The 13,597-nt window shown below is 45.5% G+C and overlaps 1 protein-coding gene across 44 annotated transcripts in view; it reads left to right on the plus strand.

Moving 5' to 3' along the window:
- SCRIB (scribble planar cell polarity protein) overlaps positions 1 to 13,597 on the plus strand; it is a 122,562-nt gene that overhangs the window by 13,351 nt on the left and 95,614 nt on the right. For all 44 annotated transcript variants that reach the window (XM_075086060.1, XM_075086038.1, XM_075086036.1 and 41 more), the window contains exons 2-5: positions 9,782 to 9,899; positions 10,133 to 10,211; positions 11,571 to 11,660; positions 12,338 to 12,394. In XM_075086060.1, coding sequence (XP_074942161.1) covers positions 9,782 to 9,899; positions 10,133 to 10,211; positions 11,571 to 11,660; positions 12,338 to 12,394 — 344 coding nt within the window. The remainder of the gene's footprint in view (positions 1 to 9,781; positions 9,900 to 10,132; positions 10,212 to 11,570; positions 11,661 to 12,337; positions 12,395 to 13,597) is intronic.

The raw sequence follows: 13,597 nt of genomic DNA on the forward strand, positions 1-13,597 counted from the left end.
CAGGTTGTTTTTGAGGAAAAGGAGGTGTCTGAGACCCACTGTTCAGCTGGCAGAGCTTGGAACGCCTTGATAGTTTTGGCTGCAGAAGTGAGAAGGTTTTGTGCAATTTCGGTATGAAGACCATGTTTACAGTGTAGACCTGGTTCCTGGTCTCCAGATGTATAAATTATCACCACCTTCTTACACGTAGGCCAATGTCTTTGAAATATCATTGTGGCTCTACAGTTGTGTAAGCTGGGTGTCTGACTCCTGGTATACATCCTGCACCCCTCAGCAGTGCTGCAGCCATCTCATCTTGAGAAATGCCCATCTTTATGAAGCATTCCACTGAAGCCTGCTTAAAGCATGCTTGCTTGAGGGGAGAAATGTCCCTGCAGCCTGGTGGTACTTGACAGACGCCCCCCTCCTGCCTACTGTTTGCAGCAGGGGTCCTGGTGCCGAGGCAGCCCTTGTGAGCTGTCTGTGCTGCAGAACAGCATGGCTCCTTCTCCGGAGAAACTGGTAGAGGAGCCTGGGGGTCCATTTGCCCTCTTTCTTAGCCACCGTGGAGATGGCTCTCCTCCAGGTACAGGCAGGAGCATGGGGCTGGCTGTTGGAGGAGAGGTACAAGGTGATGCTAGGGTACAAAGACCCCATGTCCTAGTGCCCTTCCCCCAGGATTAGGCATGGTGCCTTTGGTGGGACTGACGTTTGGGGTGTGAAATGGGACAAATGCCTCTGCCCAGATGGATGGACAGCTTCACGTGCATCTCCATGTTGTGTGTTAGTGTGGGGAGCGTGGAGGGGATCTCCTTGCCTAAGCAGCAGCAGGTGAGGGGAGAGCTGGAGTTCAGCCTCGGGTAGGGCAGAAGCCTTTTTGCTATAGCCTCAAGAAACCAAAGATTCAGAAAAAAGTCATGAAACTAACCTGGACCTGGGTCCCACCTGGAAGGAGGGAACAGTCTCCATGCAGAAGCACTTGATCTTTTCCAAGTCCCAGGCTTCAGCACCAAAGTGTCTTTCTCTGCTTGCTTGGCTGTGAAGATGTGTCTTTCTGCAGGTGGGATGGGAGCTGTGGGATGTATGGGCTTCTGTTGCCACCACTTGAGTCATGGATGGGCACAGGGCTCTGGCCTTATTGCAGGGACTGTCTGGCTGTGATTGCTGCAGGCTGAATGCTGGTAATCTGCATGGGAAGCTTGGTGGGCCTGGTAGATCTGCGTCCTTGACCCCGCCGTGCATCATCAGACTGCTTGGGTCGTTCAGGGACTGAAGGAGGCAGGGACTTTCCCTCCCTCCTGCCAGACCAGCAGGGTCAGCTCCACTGTGCCTCTTCCGAACAGCCAGCAGTGACAGCGCGGGAGTGGCTGGGGTTACCCGGCACTGTCTGCCCCGCCGAGCCAGGCTGGCTCTTGGGCTGTTAATTCCATCTGGGGAGTCGTTGGCTTTCCAGGCCTACCCTCTGGATTTTGTTGTTTCTGGGAAATGGCGTAGTTGAGTGGTACCTCAGAGGGTTTGTTGTGATCCTTTTATCCATTGTCTTTTCTCCTTTTTTCATTTTCCATCTCTTGATCTGACTAAGTGAGCAGGGGAAGGGAGGCAAGGCTCTGCTAAGCATTACTCTGCAGCAGAAAGGAAGCCCTTGGGGGTGGTGTCCAAACTGCCAGCATCACTATCTGAATACTGTGGTTCTCTAGGCTAACCTAATAGCTCCATTAACCCTTTTTTCATGTCCTGGGGCTTTGCTGCAGCCTCAGTACTAATGCTGGGAGCTTCACAGATAATGAATATCAGCAGTCAAAGAGGCAGGATTGAGGTTTGGAGAAAGTATATCACGTCAGCAAGCTGAAGAAATGCAACCTAGTTGGAAGTGCGCTAATTGCAGAGAGGAGGATGGAACCTCCTTCGGACGTTTTCTAGGGCCTCTTACAAAAGACTGGGCTTACAAGAGCCCTTTATGACTGTGTATATACATGCTGTGTGTGAGTTTGCCTGTACTGGATTGTTGTGCTGCTGTTCAGAGGGACCTTGACAGGCTGGAAAAGTGTGCCAACAGGAGTCTCATGGAGTTCAACAAAAGGAAATGCCAATTCCTGCACCTGGGAAGGAATTACCTCATACAGCAGTACAAGCAGGGGACTGATCACCTGAAAAGGAGCTTTGCAGAAACACTGTGGGTCCTGGTGAACCACAAGCTGACCAGCAGGTAGGAAGAGCATTGCCAGCAGGTCAAGGAGGGTGATCCTTCCCCTCTCTTCTGCTCTGGTGAAACCACATCTGGAGGACTGTGTCCAGTGCTGGGCTCCCCAGTGCAGGGAAGACATGGACATACAGGGATATTACCAGTGAAGGGACACAAATGAATAAGAACTGGGGTATCTGTGATATGGGGAGAGGCTGAGAAAGTTGGGACCATTCATCCTGGAGAAGAGAAGGGTTAGGGGGATTTTAAGAATGTGTATATGATGTCAGGGAGCGAAGGAGATGGACTCTGCTCAGTAGCATCCAATGGCAGGACAAGAGGTAACTGGCACAGAGTGAAGTAGAGCAAATTCTGTTTAAACATAGGAGACACTGGGGGGGTGGTGGAACACTGGAATGTGTTGCCCAGTGAAGTTGCAGAATGCCCATCCTTGGAGATATTCAAAACCTGAGTGGACACAGCCCTGGGTAACCTGCTATAGCTGACCCTACTTTGAGCAGAGGTTGAACTAGGTGATCTTGAGAGGTCCCTTCGAACCTCAACCATTCAGTGGTTCTGCTGGACCTGCCTTCATGACGCAAATTGCCTTTTGGAATGAACTGCTGTGTTTGGAAATCTGCAGCCCTCACTCACTGTCCTGCTACGTACTCCTTGGCAACTTTGCAGACATTGGCTTTCTAGAAACTTACCCTGCTTTCTTAATTTAGCTGGCAGCCCTGTGCTAGTGTCTGTGGGCACCGAGATGCCTGCCTCATGCTGATCGAGCCTGTGTGTGAAGGCAGTGGTGGCTGGCTCCATTTTCTTGCAGAACAGGAGGTGGCCGATGCAGCCAGTTTTGGAGTTGGGCAGTCAGAGTTCCTCAGGTAATGAATGAGGAAGGGGATACACGCGACTGTCGGACTTCTGTCTCTACTCAGGAGTTAGGCATCTCCCTCTTAATTTTGGCCAGCACCGCCTCTAGTGCCACCCATCTTCCTTGTTGGGGAGCAGTCATGACATGTTGAGGATATGAGGCCAGAAGCTCATTTCTAAATCAGGTGGGTATTTCCTCCTTCCTGGGTGCACTCTGCTTTCCCATGTAAGAGTTCACCGTTGGCCAAAGTTGGAGCTGTGGGCTAACGTGGCTTATAAGTTTAAGTGCAGGCAAAATGCTTCATGTATACTGAACTCCATTGGATCAGGGACTTCTGTGCTTTTAAGTCTCACGGGGTGAGAAGGTCTGCAAAGTGGGGGTGTCAGGCACCCTTGCATTATCAGTAAGAAATGTGTCCTAGATCAATGGGCCTCAACATTAGTATGTGAGTCTCAGGACTTTCTCAATACACAGGTATTTCAGTTCCTCAGCAGAAGCCAAAGGTGAATCTGCCAAACAGAGCCTGCATTTGCTGCTACCAGTGTTTCTTGTTTTCATGAACTGGCTGAGCCTGTTATTGCTTCTCTGCATAACCTCAAGTAAAACCACAGTGTGCTGTTTGGAAATGTTCCTTGAGTAGGACTGACCTAACCGTTGAAGATGAGTGCTGAATGGTCAGGGTGGCGTTTTGCTTGGCTGGTCTATTATTTCAATTTGAAGCTGACATTTCTTTCCCTTTGCAATGACAATAGTTTGACTGTCCTAGCAGTAATTCTGCTCTATTAGCCTGATATTTTTCTTTTATAAAATTACTCCAAAGGCAATATGAATCAAGAAGTTCATTAGCAATTGCACTGGAGTTTAATCCTTTCTCACTTCTGCATGTATCATCATATTTCAGTATTGAAGTGGGTCTTCGATAGTTGCTGAGGCATCAGTCGTTGTTAAGACAGAAGTTTCCAGTTTAATTGTGGTTAGCTGGACCTAGCTGACAAGCATAGTGTACTCTAACAGGAGTAGAATAAATAGCTCAGGGTGGTCCATTAGCTTACGTGGAGTTTCTTGGGAACCCAATCCATTTATAGCGGTAGCTGTGTAACTTGCATAAGCATAGCTTCCAAGTGACTGTTGTAGTTTAATTGTGAAAGGTTTGTCACAGTCGGGGGTCTCCTGAAATTTTCATTGTTCCCTTCCATTGTTTATATTGGTTGCACACTTCAATATTTGCCTGGTAACAGCAAAAAGGGACATTTGAGGCTTATTTGGTTATGCAAACAGGCTTGTGAGTTTGACTTCATGTTGCATGTACTAGTGTTGGCAATGTCTTTGTGTATTGTACATGGCCACCTCCTCTCCACTCTTCCCGTTGGACGTTGTGCTGAAGGTGCTCAGCTTTCATCCTTGGTCCATGTATTCAGAGTTCAGCTCCTCACAGGGTGAGGTGGGGTGCCCTGGCATCATGGAGGGCCAAGAGCATACTGGACATACCGACAGGAGCACATGCAGAGGCTGGGGGAGTGATTATTCCCCTCTGCTCAGCACTCCCTAGACCACACCTCAACACTGCACCCGTTCTGGGGCCCACAATACAAGAACGGCATTGCTGAACTGGTGTGAATTCAGGAGAGGGTCCGTAGCATGGATGGGGGCTGAAGCACTTACCCTGACAGGGCAAGCCACAGGAATGGGACTTCTTCAGCCTGGGGAAGATGCTACTTCAGAGGGACTTCATAGCAGCCTGCCAGTCTGTACAGGGAGGTTATCAAGGAGACGGAGCCCAGCGGTGCCTGGGGGAGGACAAGAGGCACAGGGCGTCATTGAACGAGGCGGTTCTGTCTGTGTACAAGGAAGCCTTTTTCACTGTGAGGATAATTAATTGGTGGGCCTAGGGGCCCAGAGGATTTTTTTGATCTTCTGTTGTTGGAGGTTTTGAAAGACTTGACTAGGCAAAGGCCTGAGCAGCCTGGTCTGACTTCATAGCTCACCCTGCTTTGAGCAAGAGGTTGGACTAGAGATCTCCCGAGGTTCTTCCCAACCTGAATTATTTCATGATTTTGTGATAAAGGTCTGTGTTATACAGAGGTTTAGGAGGATGTTACTTTGTTGTCCCTTTTGACTGAAAAATCCATGGATCTAGGTTGCCTCTTTTTTTTTTGAAGGTATTGAAGGAATTGAATTTTGTTCCTGAAATTATAGGTAACTCTTAAATGACTTCGCATATGTTTGCCTGCTTTTGTTTTTGCAGGGGCTGCTGAATGATGATGTTGTACCTTGGAAACATGCTGCAGAGACTGTATTTCACATTTTTCTTTCTTGCAATTTTATAATTTTGTGGAGTATGTCTTATCTTTTGCCTATAGTGCTTTACAAGCTTTTATACCTTTTACTAATTTTCAGCCAATCAATATGTTAATGAAAGCAATGGCCTGTGTACTTCCAACCTGTTACATTGCAGTTGCTCTGCTCTGGATATTGTAAGAATTTGTCCCCTGAATCTTACGTGCAAGACAGTTTTGTAACTGTTTTCCATCTAGTCATCCTGTAACCATTCACATACTTCAACAGTAGAAGGTCTTTGTAATATATTCTAATTTACAAAGGCTTCCTCCCCGCCCCAGTTACCGAATCTTGCTGACAGTATATTAGTACACCCTCCAGTCTTTGTCTTGAGCCTTTTTTTTTCCTATTTGTGATAACTTCCATCATACGCTGAGCTAGCTGAATTCCTGTGCACTGGAGTCCTTTTGTACTAATCTGCGTTTGCTCTGTGTGGTCTTTGGGCTTCTGGTATGCCAGGAAACAGTGAAAGGCTGCTGCTTATTTTTTTTTCTTCAAACTTCTATTTTTGATCTTATATCTGTCTAGTTTGGACACTGAAAGATCTAGGTCATGCAGATTTGGCGTGAGTGCTTTTAATATTCAGAAAATCTTGAAGTTGTGTATGTTTCATCTTAATAGAGATGTTCAGTGTAGTGCTAAACTCATTACTTTTTTTTTTTGCCAGCGGTATGAAACAAGGTTAACATTGATTAGAAAAAGGGATAATTGTCAGTCTCCAGAGACATTTGCATAAGTTTTCACTCTTAGTTCCAGGAACAATTTTAAAATTAATTTCTTCTCCATTTCCAGTGTCACAAATGAATCTCTTGTGCAGTCTTGCTTTGTAAATTTGGCTGTTGGACTTCAACTCCGAAGTACCCAGTTCACAAAACACTGAAGTTAAAATGATATGCATTGTGTTAGATACAGTGTTTGCAGTCTTAAAAGTTCTTGATTACATAATATTGCTGTATTTTACAAAATATTAACTGTAGTCCTAGTAGAGATAAGCGCAAACTTTGACTGCTTGCTAGTGTTCTAGAAGCTTGGCTAGCATAAGTGGGAAACACATTTGTTCTATGCTTTTAAGGGCTTATTTCTGAAGATGGTCCTATCTCTGAAGAGCTGCTGAACAACCAGAGTCTGTTTATTTGTTTCAGCAGTGCTGGTCAACCTTTGCATTTCTGTGATGCAGCTGCAGTTAAGCCTACTAGACTGGTTATGGAAACATCGGTATGCTCTGCTGGCAAAACTGTTTATGCTATTACAGTAAAGACACACGAGCAAAGCGGGCTGTCAAGGGAAAATACAGACTTCTTGGTGTATCTCTGCTTCAGTTAGCAGTGTTTCATTGACACAATCCTGTTGGTAAGGATACCTAACAGTTAACAAGAAGGTTTTGCTACTCAGAGTAAACATGTTGGCTTACTGGGATTCTGCTTGATTTTCTTTGTTTTTTGTGTGTTCCTCCCCCCCCCATCAAATCTTAATTCTTGCATGGGAATGCTGTAATTGTGCATTCGTTTTTTGTGACCTCCATTGATGACTTTTGATTAGTTTGAATTTTTGTCACATCAAAGTACTTTATTCAAGTCCGGCTTAACTGAATCTTAAGAAGTGGGATGTACTACTCTTGTTGTCTTGCTGTTTGCTGAATGGAAGTTTGTGCACAGATCTGATAATTGTCAGCACTGTGAGGTTTTGGAATTTTTTGGTTGCCTTTTTGAAAAAAAAAAAAGCTGGGGGAGAAAAAGTGCTGTTTAACTGATATTAAAAAAATAGCATACAAAGCAAGGTATTTTGGAACATTATATTTAGTAGATGTCTCCCAGAAGCAAAGTTAGTTGGATGGGAAGAATTGGGAGATTGTCACAACAGCTGAATTCTGAGGCTTGGTCTGCACTTGCCTTCACAGGCATGTCTGCATGCGTGTAGGTTCTGATTATTTTCAGTAAGGTAGTATTAATAGTAAAAGACCTGTTATGCAGTTTGTTCTATTAAATTGCAATAAACTGCATGGATAGAACTGCCAGAGAAGTTACGTTGTTTTGATTTTGATGGCCTAGCCAACAAAGTAAAACTTTAGACGAAACTGAAGTCAATGTTCACAGCTACCAGTTTGCCCCACAGATAGTTAGCCTTTAAATCTCTTGCATCAATAAACACTTCCCATATTTATTGCAGTGCAACATGTAGCATGATTTTATTCTAGTTTGTTCTAAATTTTTTTTTAAAGTTTGCACATCTATTCTGAGGCTGCCTAAAATCTGTAGGCAGAAGTGCTAACAGTTTGGACTAAAGATATTCTGTTCCCTTTGCTATTTATCAACTTGTAGAGTCTAGCAGGTCAACACAATGTCTTGCCTGGAATTTCCTTGCATTCTAAAATTAGGAGAAGGATCTAGGAAACAATAGCAAATCAAGTGTCTAAACCTCCTGCTCTGGCTTGAACCTTTGTTGTCATTTAGACTTTCACCTACTTCCTTTCTTATTAAACTGTTTTGCATTTGATAAACTGAACTAAAAAGAATTTACCCTGTTCAATGTCAAGAGGACTTTTTTTCCCCCACTGTAGGACATCAGGAGTCTGACTTCCATATCACTGCTGTTCATTCCAGAGCAATTCTCCCTTTCAGGATGGGGAGTGATGTGGAAGTACGACAACCTCAGCGTAGCAAGGGCCGTGCTGTGTTTTTTGGTCCCTCGAACATGCGCTTGCACCCAGCAGCACTTCCTGACTGAGACATCTCTGTGGGAAACTGCAGAGGTTTTTGATCTACAGCAGAGTTATATTATTAGACCTCACGATTGTCCCTTCTAGTAGGGTGAGCAGCTCCCTTTATGGTCTGCGCATCACCTTTTCATTCCTTACCCCTCTCTGTCTGGACTGTGTTATTGTTCTTTCCAGTGTCATGAGTGACATTTGTGGGTGTCCCACCACCCTGAACAAATCTCAATACCCCCACAGCTAATCCTAGTCTGTTTCAGCAACCTTTTATGCATATGGATTACTGGAAAGGCAACTGAGAGAGACGGTTCAGACCTCAAATTCTTGTTTGATCATTCTCAGTGTGGTCTGTGTAAGCAGCCCTGACTCTCTGGACGTGTTTTTTGATCTATAAGTAATCCTGCGATTACATCTTCTCTTCCTTAGAGTAAGTCCCTCTCTGCCTCTGGTGTAGGACAGACAGGATGATTACATGGATTAGAAGTGGCTCCTGCATGTTACTTCGTAGACCTGAGTTTGTTCCTAGCTTCATCGCTACTTTCTTTTGCATCACGGGTTGAGTTACTAGCTTCTTAAGGTTTGGCTATCTGAAACTCATAAACTGTTAGAGGTGGCAGAGCACTTGTCTGTACTGTTGCAGAACCCAAACATAATCGGAGACACAGTGTGCAACAGTCTCTGCCTTTATCTATTTGTGGCTTATGGCTACTTCTTAAAATTGCCTCATCTTCTGCAGTGGCCCAATATTGTTTGTTTGTTATTCCCAGGCACTCTGAAATGATCCAGGAAATGCAGCAAACACCACAGCCTTGTTTCCATCCTGTCCAGTATCCTATGTCTGACAATAGTTAGAAGCAGCTGCAAGATTTGTTCAGTTGATAATAGTACGTTGTGTTTATCAAACTTACTGAGAGGCTGTTGTTGTCTAGAAAGTATGATTGATGAATCTTATAATTTACCATTTATGGCTAATATAATCGACTTCTGAGCACAAAGGTAGGTGTGAAGAAGTTGGATGTTGTTAGGCTAGGAGGCCTCTAGAGGTCCCTTCCAGTCAACGTTTCTGTGACTGTGGTGTTTCTAGAAAGGAATTTCCATTACTTCTCTATTTCTTTGTAACTTGGGCCCTACAGGTAGTTTGCCTGCTCCTTGTCTTTTCCGGTACAAGTCGCACAAATGCTTTCCCTGTTGGTGTAGGGGCCTGTCACTGATGTCCTGACAAAATGTACTGTACAGCAGATGAGTATGACAGCAGGGACAGGACTTTGGTCTTGAAGTCCCCTTATGTTTCTCTTTTGTTGGCTTCTCTGGACCAGACTCATAAACACTGCAGTGTCTCCTGGCAAGCTGCTGTATAGTGACTTCCTCATGATGCTAGCATTTGAATGCCTACCTTAGGAAACAAGGAACATTCATTTTGTATCCTACAAGGGAGGGAGAAGAGCAGTGGGATGAGAGATGTTAAATGAATCATCAAGCTGAACTCATTAAATGCCTTTCTTCTTTCACCCTCGTCTCTTGTAGACTTTAAGCGGGGTTCTCATCTGTGCAGCAATTGCACTTTGAGGACCTTACCAGGACAGAGATTATGAGAGAAGGCAGTTGTCTCCAGGGATGGATGCTCAGGATTGCCCTGAGGTGAGAAGACAGTTTTCTCACAGAACTGCTGCTGACCCAGTTTTGTTCTCTCCTGTTGTAGCCTTTCTTTAGACTGCTGAACCTGCGCAAGCTGGGTCTGAGTGACAATGAAATCCAGAGGCTTCCGCCTGAGGTTGCCAACTTCATGCAACTGGTGGAACTGGACATCTCTCGTAACGGTAAGGTCAAAGCTAAAGTGGGCTCTCAGCACAGTAGTACTACCCTGTGCGCTCATGTTCTGGAAGAGGCAGTACCCTTTCACAGTCCCGCAGAGTGATTTCTTGTGTGCCCAAAGCTACAAAAATATATTGTCTTACTATGTCTTAGGCTGTCACTGGTACCTGGTGTCCCATTTTCCACGTGCTAGGCTCTTTTCAAGCCTTTTTTTTTCCCTTTCCCATATTTTTTCCAGACATTCCAGAAATTCCTGAAAGCATCAAATTCTGCAAATCCTTGGAAATCGCAGACTTCAGTGGGAATCCTCTCTCCAGGTAGGAAGGCATATGCAACCCTTTCATCCAGCTGAGAATGAGAGTTGAAGTTCCTCATTCTCACTAGCTTTGTCTGGCCTTCATCTTGCAATTGTCTTCCCTTGAAGTCAAGGCCTAGGATCACCCTGCCTTTGCCAAGACCTGCAGATGTCTGCTTTCCTCACAGGTGGAACAATCAGCATAGGGAAGAGCTGGTGTGTGCTCCCTCTTCTGCAGGGCCTGTGCCTTGGGTTAATGAGTCTTTATTCATACTGTTGCCACTGGTGTGAATGATGAGGATTTTTGTCCTCTTAGAATAAACTTGTTACTCCTTCTCCAGCCCTTCACCCTGGGGCACAAACCAGAATGGATATGGACTTGTACTACAGAGGAGTAGAGAAAGGCCTGCATGCTGTCCTCTGCTCTCTGTCAGTCCTTTTTGCTCTGTCAGTCTGTTTTGCTCTCTGTCGTCTTATTTATAACTTAGGATGGCTGCCCTTTGAACTTTGTGTTTGGTCTCTTTCACTGATATGTGGTGCCCAGAGCTATGTTCAAGAACAGGGCTCTCTGTGTTGTCTCTTCAGTCTTCTGTCTCTTAATCTATAACGTTTTGGGAATTTACGTGTGGCTCCTCTGCCTTGGTGGACCATGCTTTCAAGCACTGGAGTCTTGATGCATTGTCTGCCAGGGGTCCCTACAGACGACAGTATGACTCTAGATGCCTGTTGCCCTTTCTGCTCTTGGGCAAGCACTGCCCGAGTCGGCCTTTAAATAGAATTAACTCTCTGCTTCCCTCTTGTGGTGCCAGACATGGCCAGAATGGGGCAAGCTTTTCAGTCGGTGAGAATCCCTGTACAGCAGGAATGACTAGCACTTCTACACTGGAAGTTACTTGTCAGAGTCCTTTTGTGGCCGAGTGTAAGATGTGTGTCGTGAGCAGTGGGGCAGGGAAGCTCCTGCAACTGCCTGTGAACAGCAAAGGATTTCTTCTTTTCACGGGTCTTTCCCTGTTCTATTGGACATTAGAGCTGTTATGATGATGCTACTTAGGTGGGCACTTGGATTACTTGTTAACCCTACCTGCTTCCAAGTTTAAATGATCACATGGCATAATTTAGTCTGGCATTCGTTCTTGAGTACTGCAGAGCCAAGTTTGCACACTTGGACATGTAGTGACTTTGGTGCAAGGGGGTTTTGTTGTCTTAGAAATGGGGCATATTCTGAATCAGGAGCCAGGGTCAGAGTTGGTTCCTGCTTTTCTCCTTCCCACATGTTGATACCAAATGTGGTAAGACTGGCTTTTTGGGGATTTAAGTGAGGAATTTAGGGCTTGTTTTGTGCACAGAATTAATGGTGTGTTGTTCTGTCATGCTTTCACAGGCTTCCGGAGGGTTTCACACAGCTCAGGAGCCTGGGCCATTTGGCCTTGAATGATGTGTCCCTGCAGAGCCTCCCCAATGACATTGGGAAGTGAGTATGCCCCCGTTCCTCATAACAGGGAGGAGGGTTGGGGTGGGGACACTAGCAGGACTTGGAGGGGAAGAGTGTGCCATCACAGTTACAGCTTGCCACTGTACTAAACATACTATATGAGCACCTATAAGTATTATTCTTGTTAAAAGAGAACCTTTTAAAAAAGGTTTCTTTCCTGGTCTCAGCTGCTTTTCCTCCTCTGTGGTCTGTGGCACAGGCAAGCAGGGAATCCAGGCTTCTGCAATCCTCTATCTTTCCTTATTTTATGAGTGCCTGTTTGCCCCTTTCCAAACAGGTGTGGTCTGTCTGATGATGTTGAAATGATTTATGTTACTAGCAAATGGCCAAGGCAAAGCCCATGGGATTTGACTTTCTACACATAAGGGATTTAATCTTTTTGGGCAGCCCTGTATGTGATACCATGTTCCCTTGTCCTGAGTTTGAGCACAATGTTGTTTCCCCGTGATTTTGCAATAAGCAGTCACCTTCATCAGAAGTCATTTAAGATCCTCTTTGTTTTTTGTTTTCCCCTGTCATTTATGTGTACACACTCACGGATATATATTTGTGCAGGTCATGAGGGGTGGTCCCAAGGGAAGGGATATGAGCATCTCCTTGTATCCCTGAAGCCCTATTCAGTGAATCTGGCTTTCTCGCTCCCTTTTCTCTTGCAGTTTGGCAAACCTGGTGACTTTGGAGCTACGTGAGAACCTGCTAAAGACTCTCCCCACGTGAGTGTCTGTCTGGTGGCTTCAGGAGTCTCCTGCCTGATTGTTCTTACTCATTCCTCAGGGAGTTGCTGTTTCTGTCGTACAGACTCTAGCGCTTTGCTTGGGAGGGCTCAAGGCTTTGTGTAAATTAGCTGCATCTTGCTGGATTTCTGTAAACTGGGGTGAGGAGGGAGAGAGATAGTACAGGGCTTAAGAGCAGGGAAGGATGTTCAGAGTCTGTACTCAGCCTCCATGTCCGGATTGATTTGAAATAGATAGGGTTCCACAAGAAAGCTGCTGGAAATGGCGAGAACCATTTTTCCTGGAGAGGTGGAGCAGATGACGGATTCTTTTGGAAACAGAGAGAAAAAATATATTGATGTAGGTAGAGGAAGAATTCTGTATGAAGTGAAGTTCATAATTTGAAGAGCAGCAGAATATAGCTGAAGAGATATTTGCATTCTGACATCTCTGTTTTCTTGGGTATCCCTTCTGATTGTTTTGGTTGAGCAGTTCGTGGGAGTGGGTGGGATAACTGGCTTCCCTGCAGCAGACAAAAAAAATAAGCCAGCAAGAGAGAAGAGGTAAGTCTTGTTAAAAGTTTCAGAAAGTTAGGGACAGAGATGAATTACTGGTAGAGGATCTGGTTGGTACAGCTGTTTCTGTCAGGTAGATAGGATGTGGAGAACTAAGGAGCCTGTACATTAATCTCTGGTTTGGAGCCCATGAGAGTTGTTTGAGTTTTCTAACCAACGTTAGCCGGTCAGCTTGTTTTCTGCCTGCTTATCCATCCAACTGATGATTCCCTCAGTCTTCCTTGAATATATGTTGGATGGCATTCTACCTGACTTCTTCTGAATAGCAGTGTGTGTTGGGGCCACACAAACTCCTCAGTGAATGTGTGAAGCATGCAACTATTGTCATCTTTCCTTAGTGCCCTCTTACTTTTCATGGCAAGTATTCAGTTTGGCCACCTGTACTTTCCCCCCTTACTCCTCTGCTTTATTTTAAAAAAGAGGGCAAAGGAGGCATCTGATGATACCTCCTTGTTCACAGAATCACAGAGTGGTAGGGTTTGGAAGGGCCCTCTGGAGATCACCTCATCCAACCCCCCTGCTTGAGCAGGCACACCCAGAAGAGAGGGCACAGGACCACGTCCAGGCGGGGGGTGAACGTCTCCAGGGAAGGGACCCCACAGCCTCTCTGGGCAGCCTGTGCCCCTGC

This window comes from Phalacrocorax aristotelis, chromosome 2, assembly GCF_949628215.1.
Source record: "Phalacrocorax aristotelis chromosome 2, bGulAri2.1, whole genome shotgun sequence".
NCBI classification, from domain to species: Eukaryota; Metazoa; Chordata; class Aves; order Suliformes; family Phalacrocoracidae; genus Phalacrocorax; species Phalacrocorax aristotelis.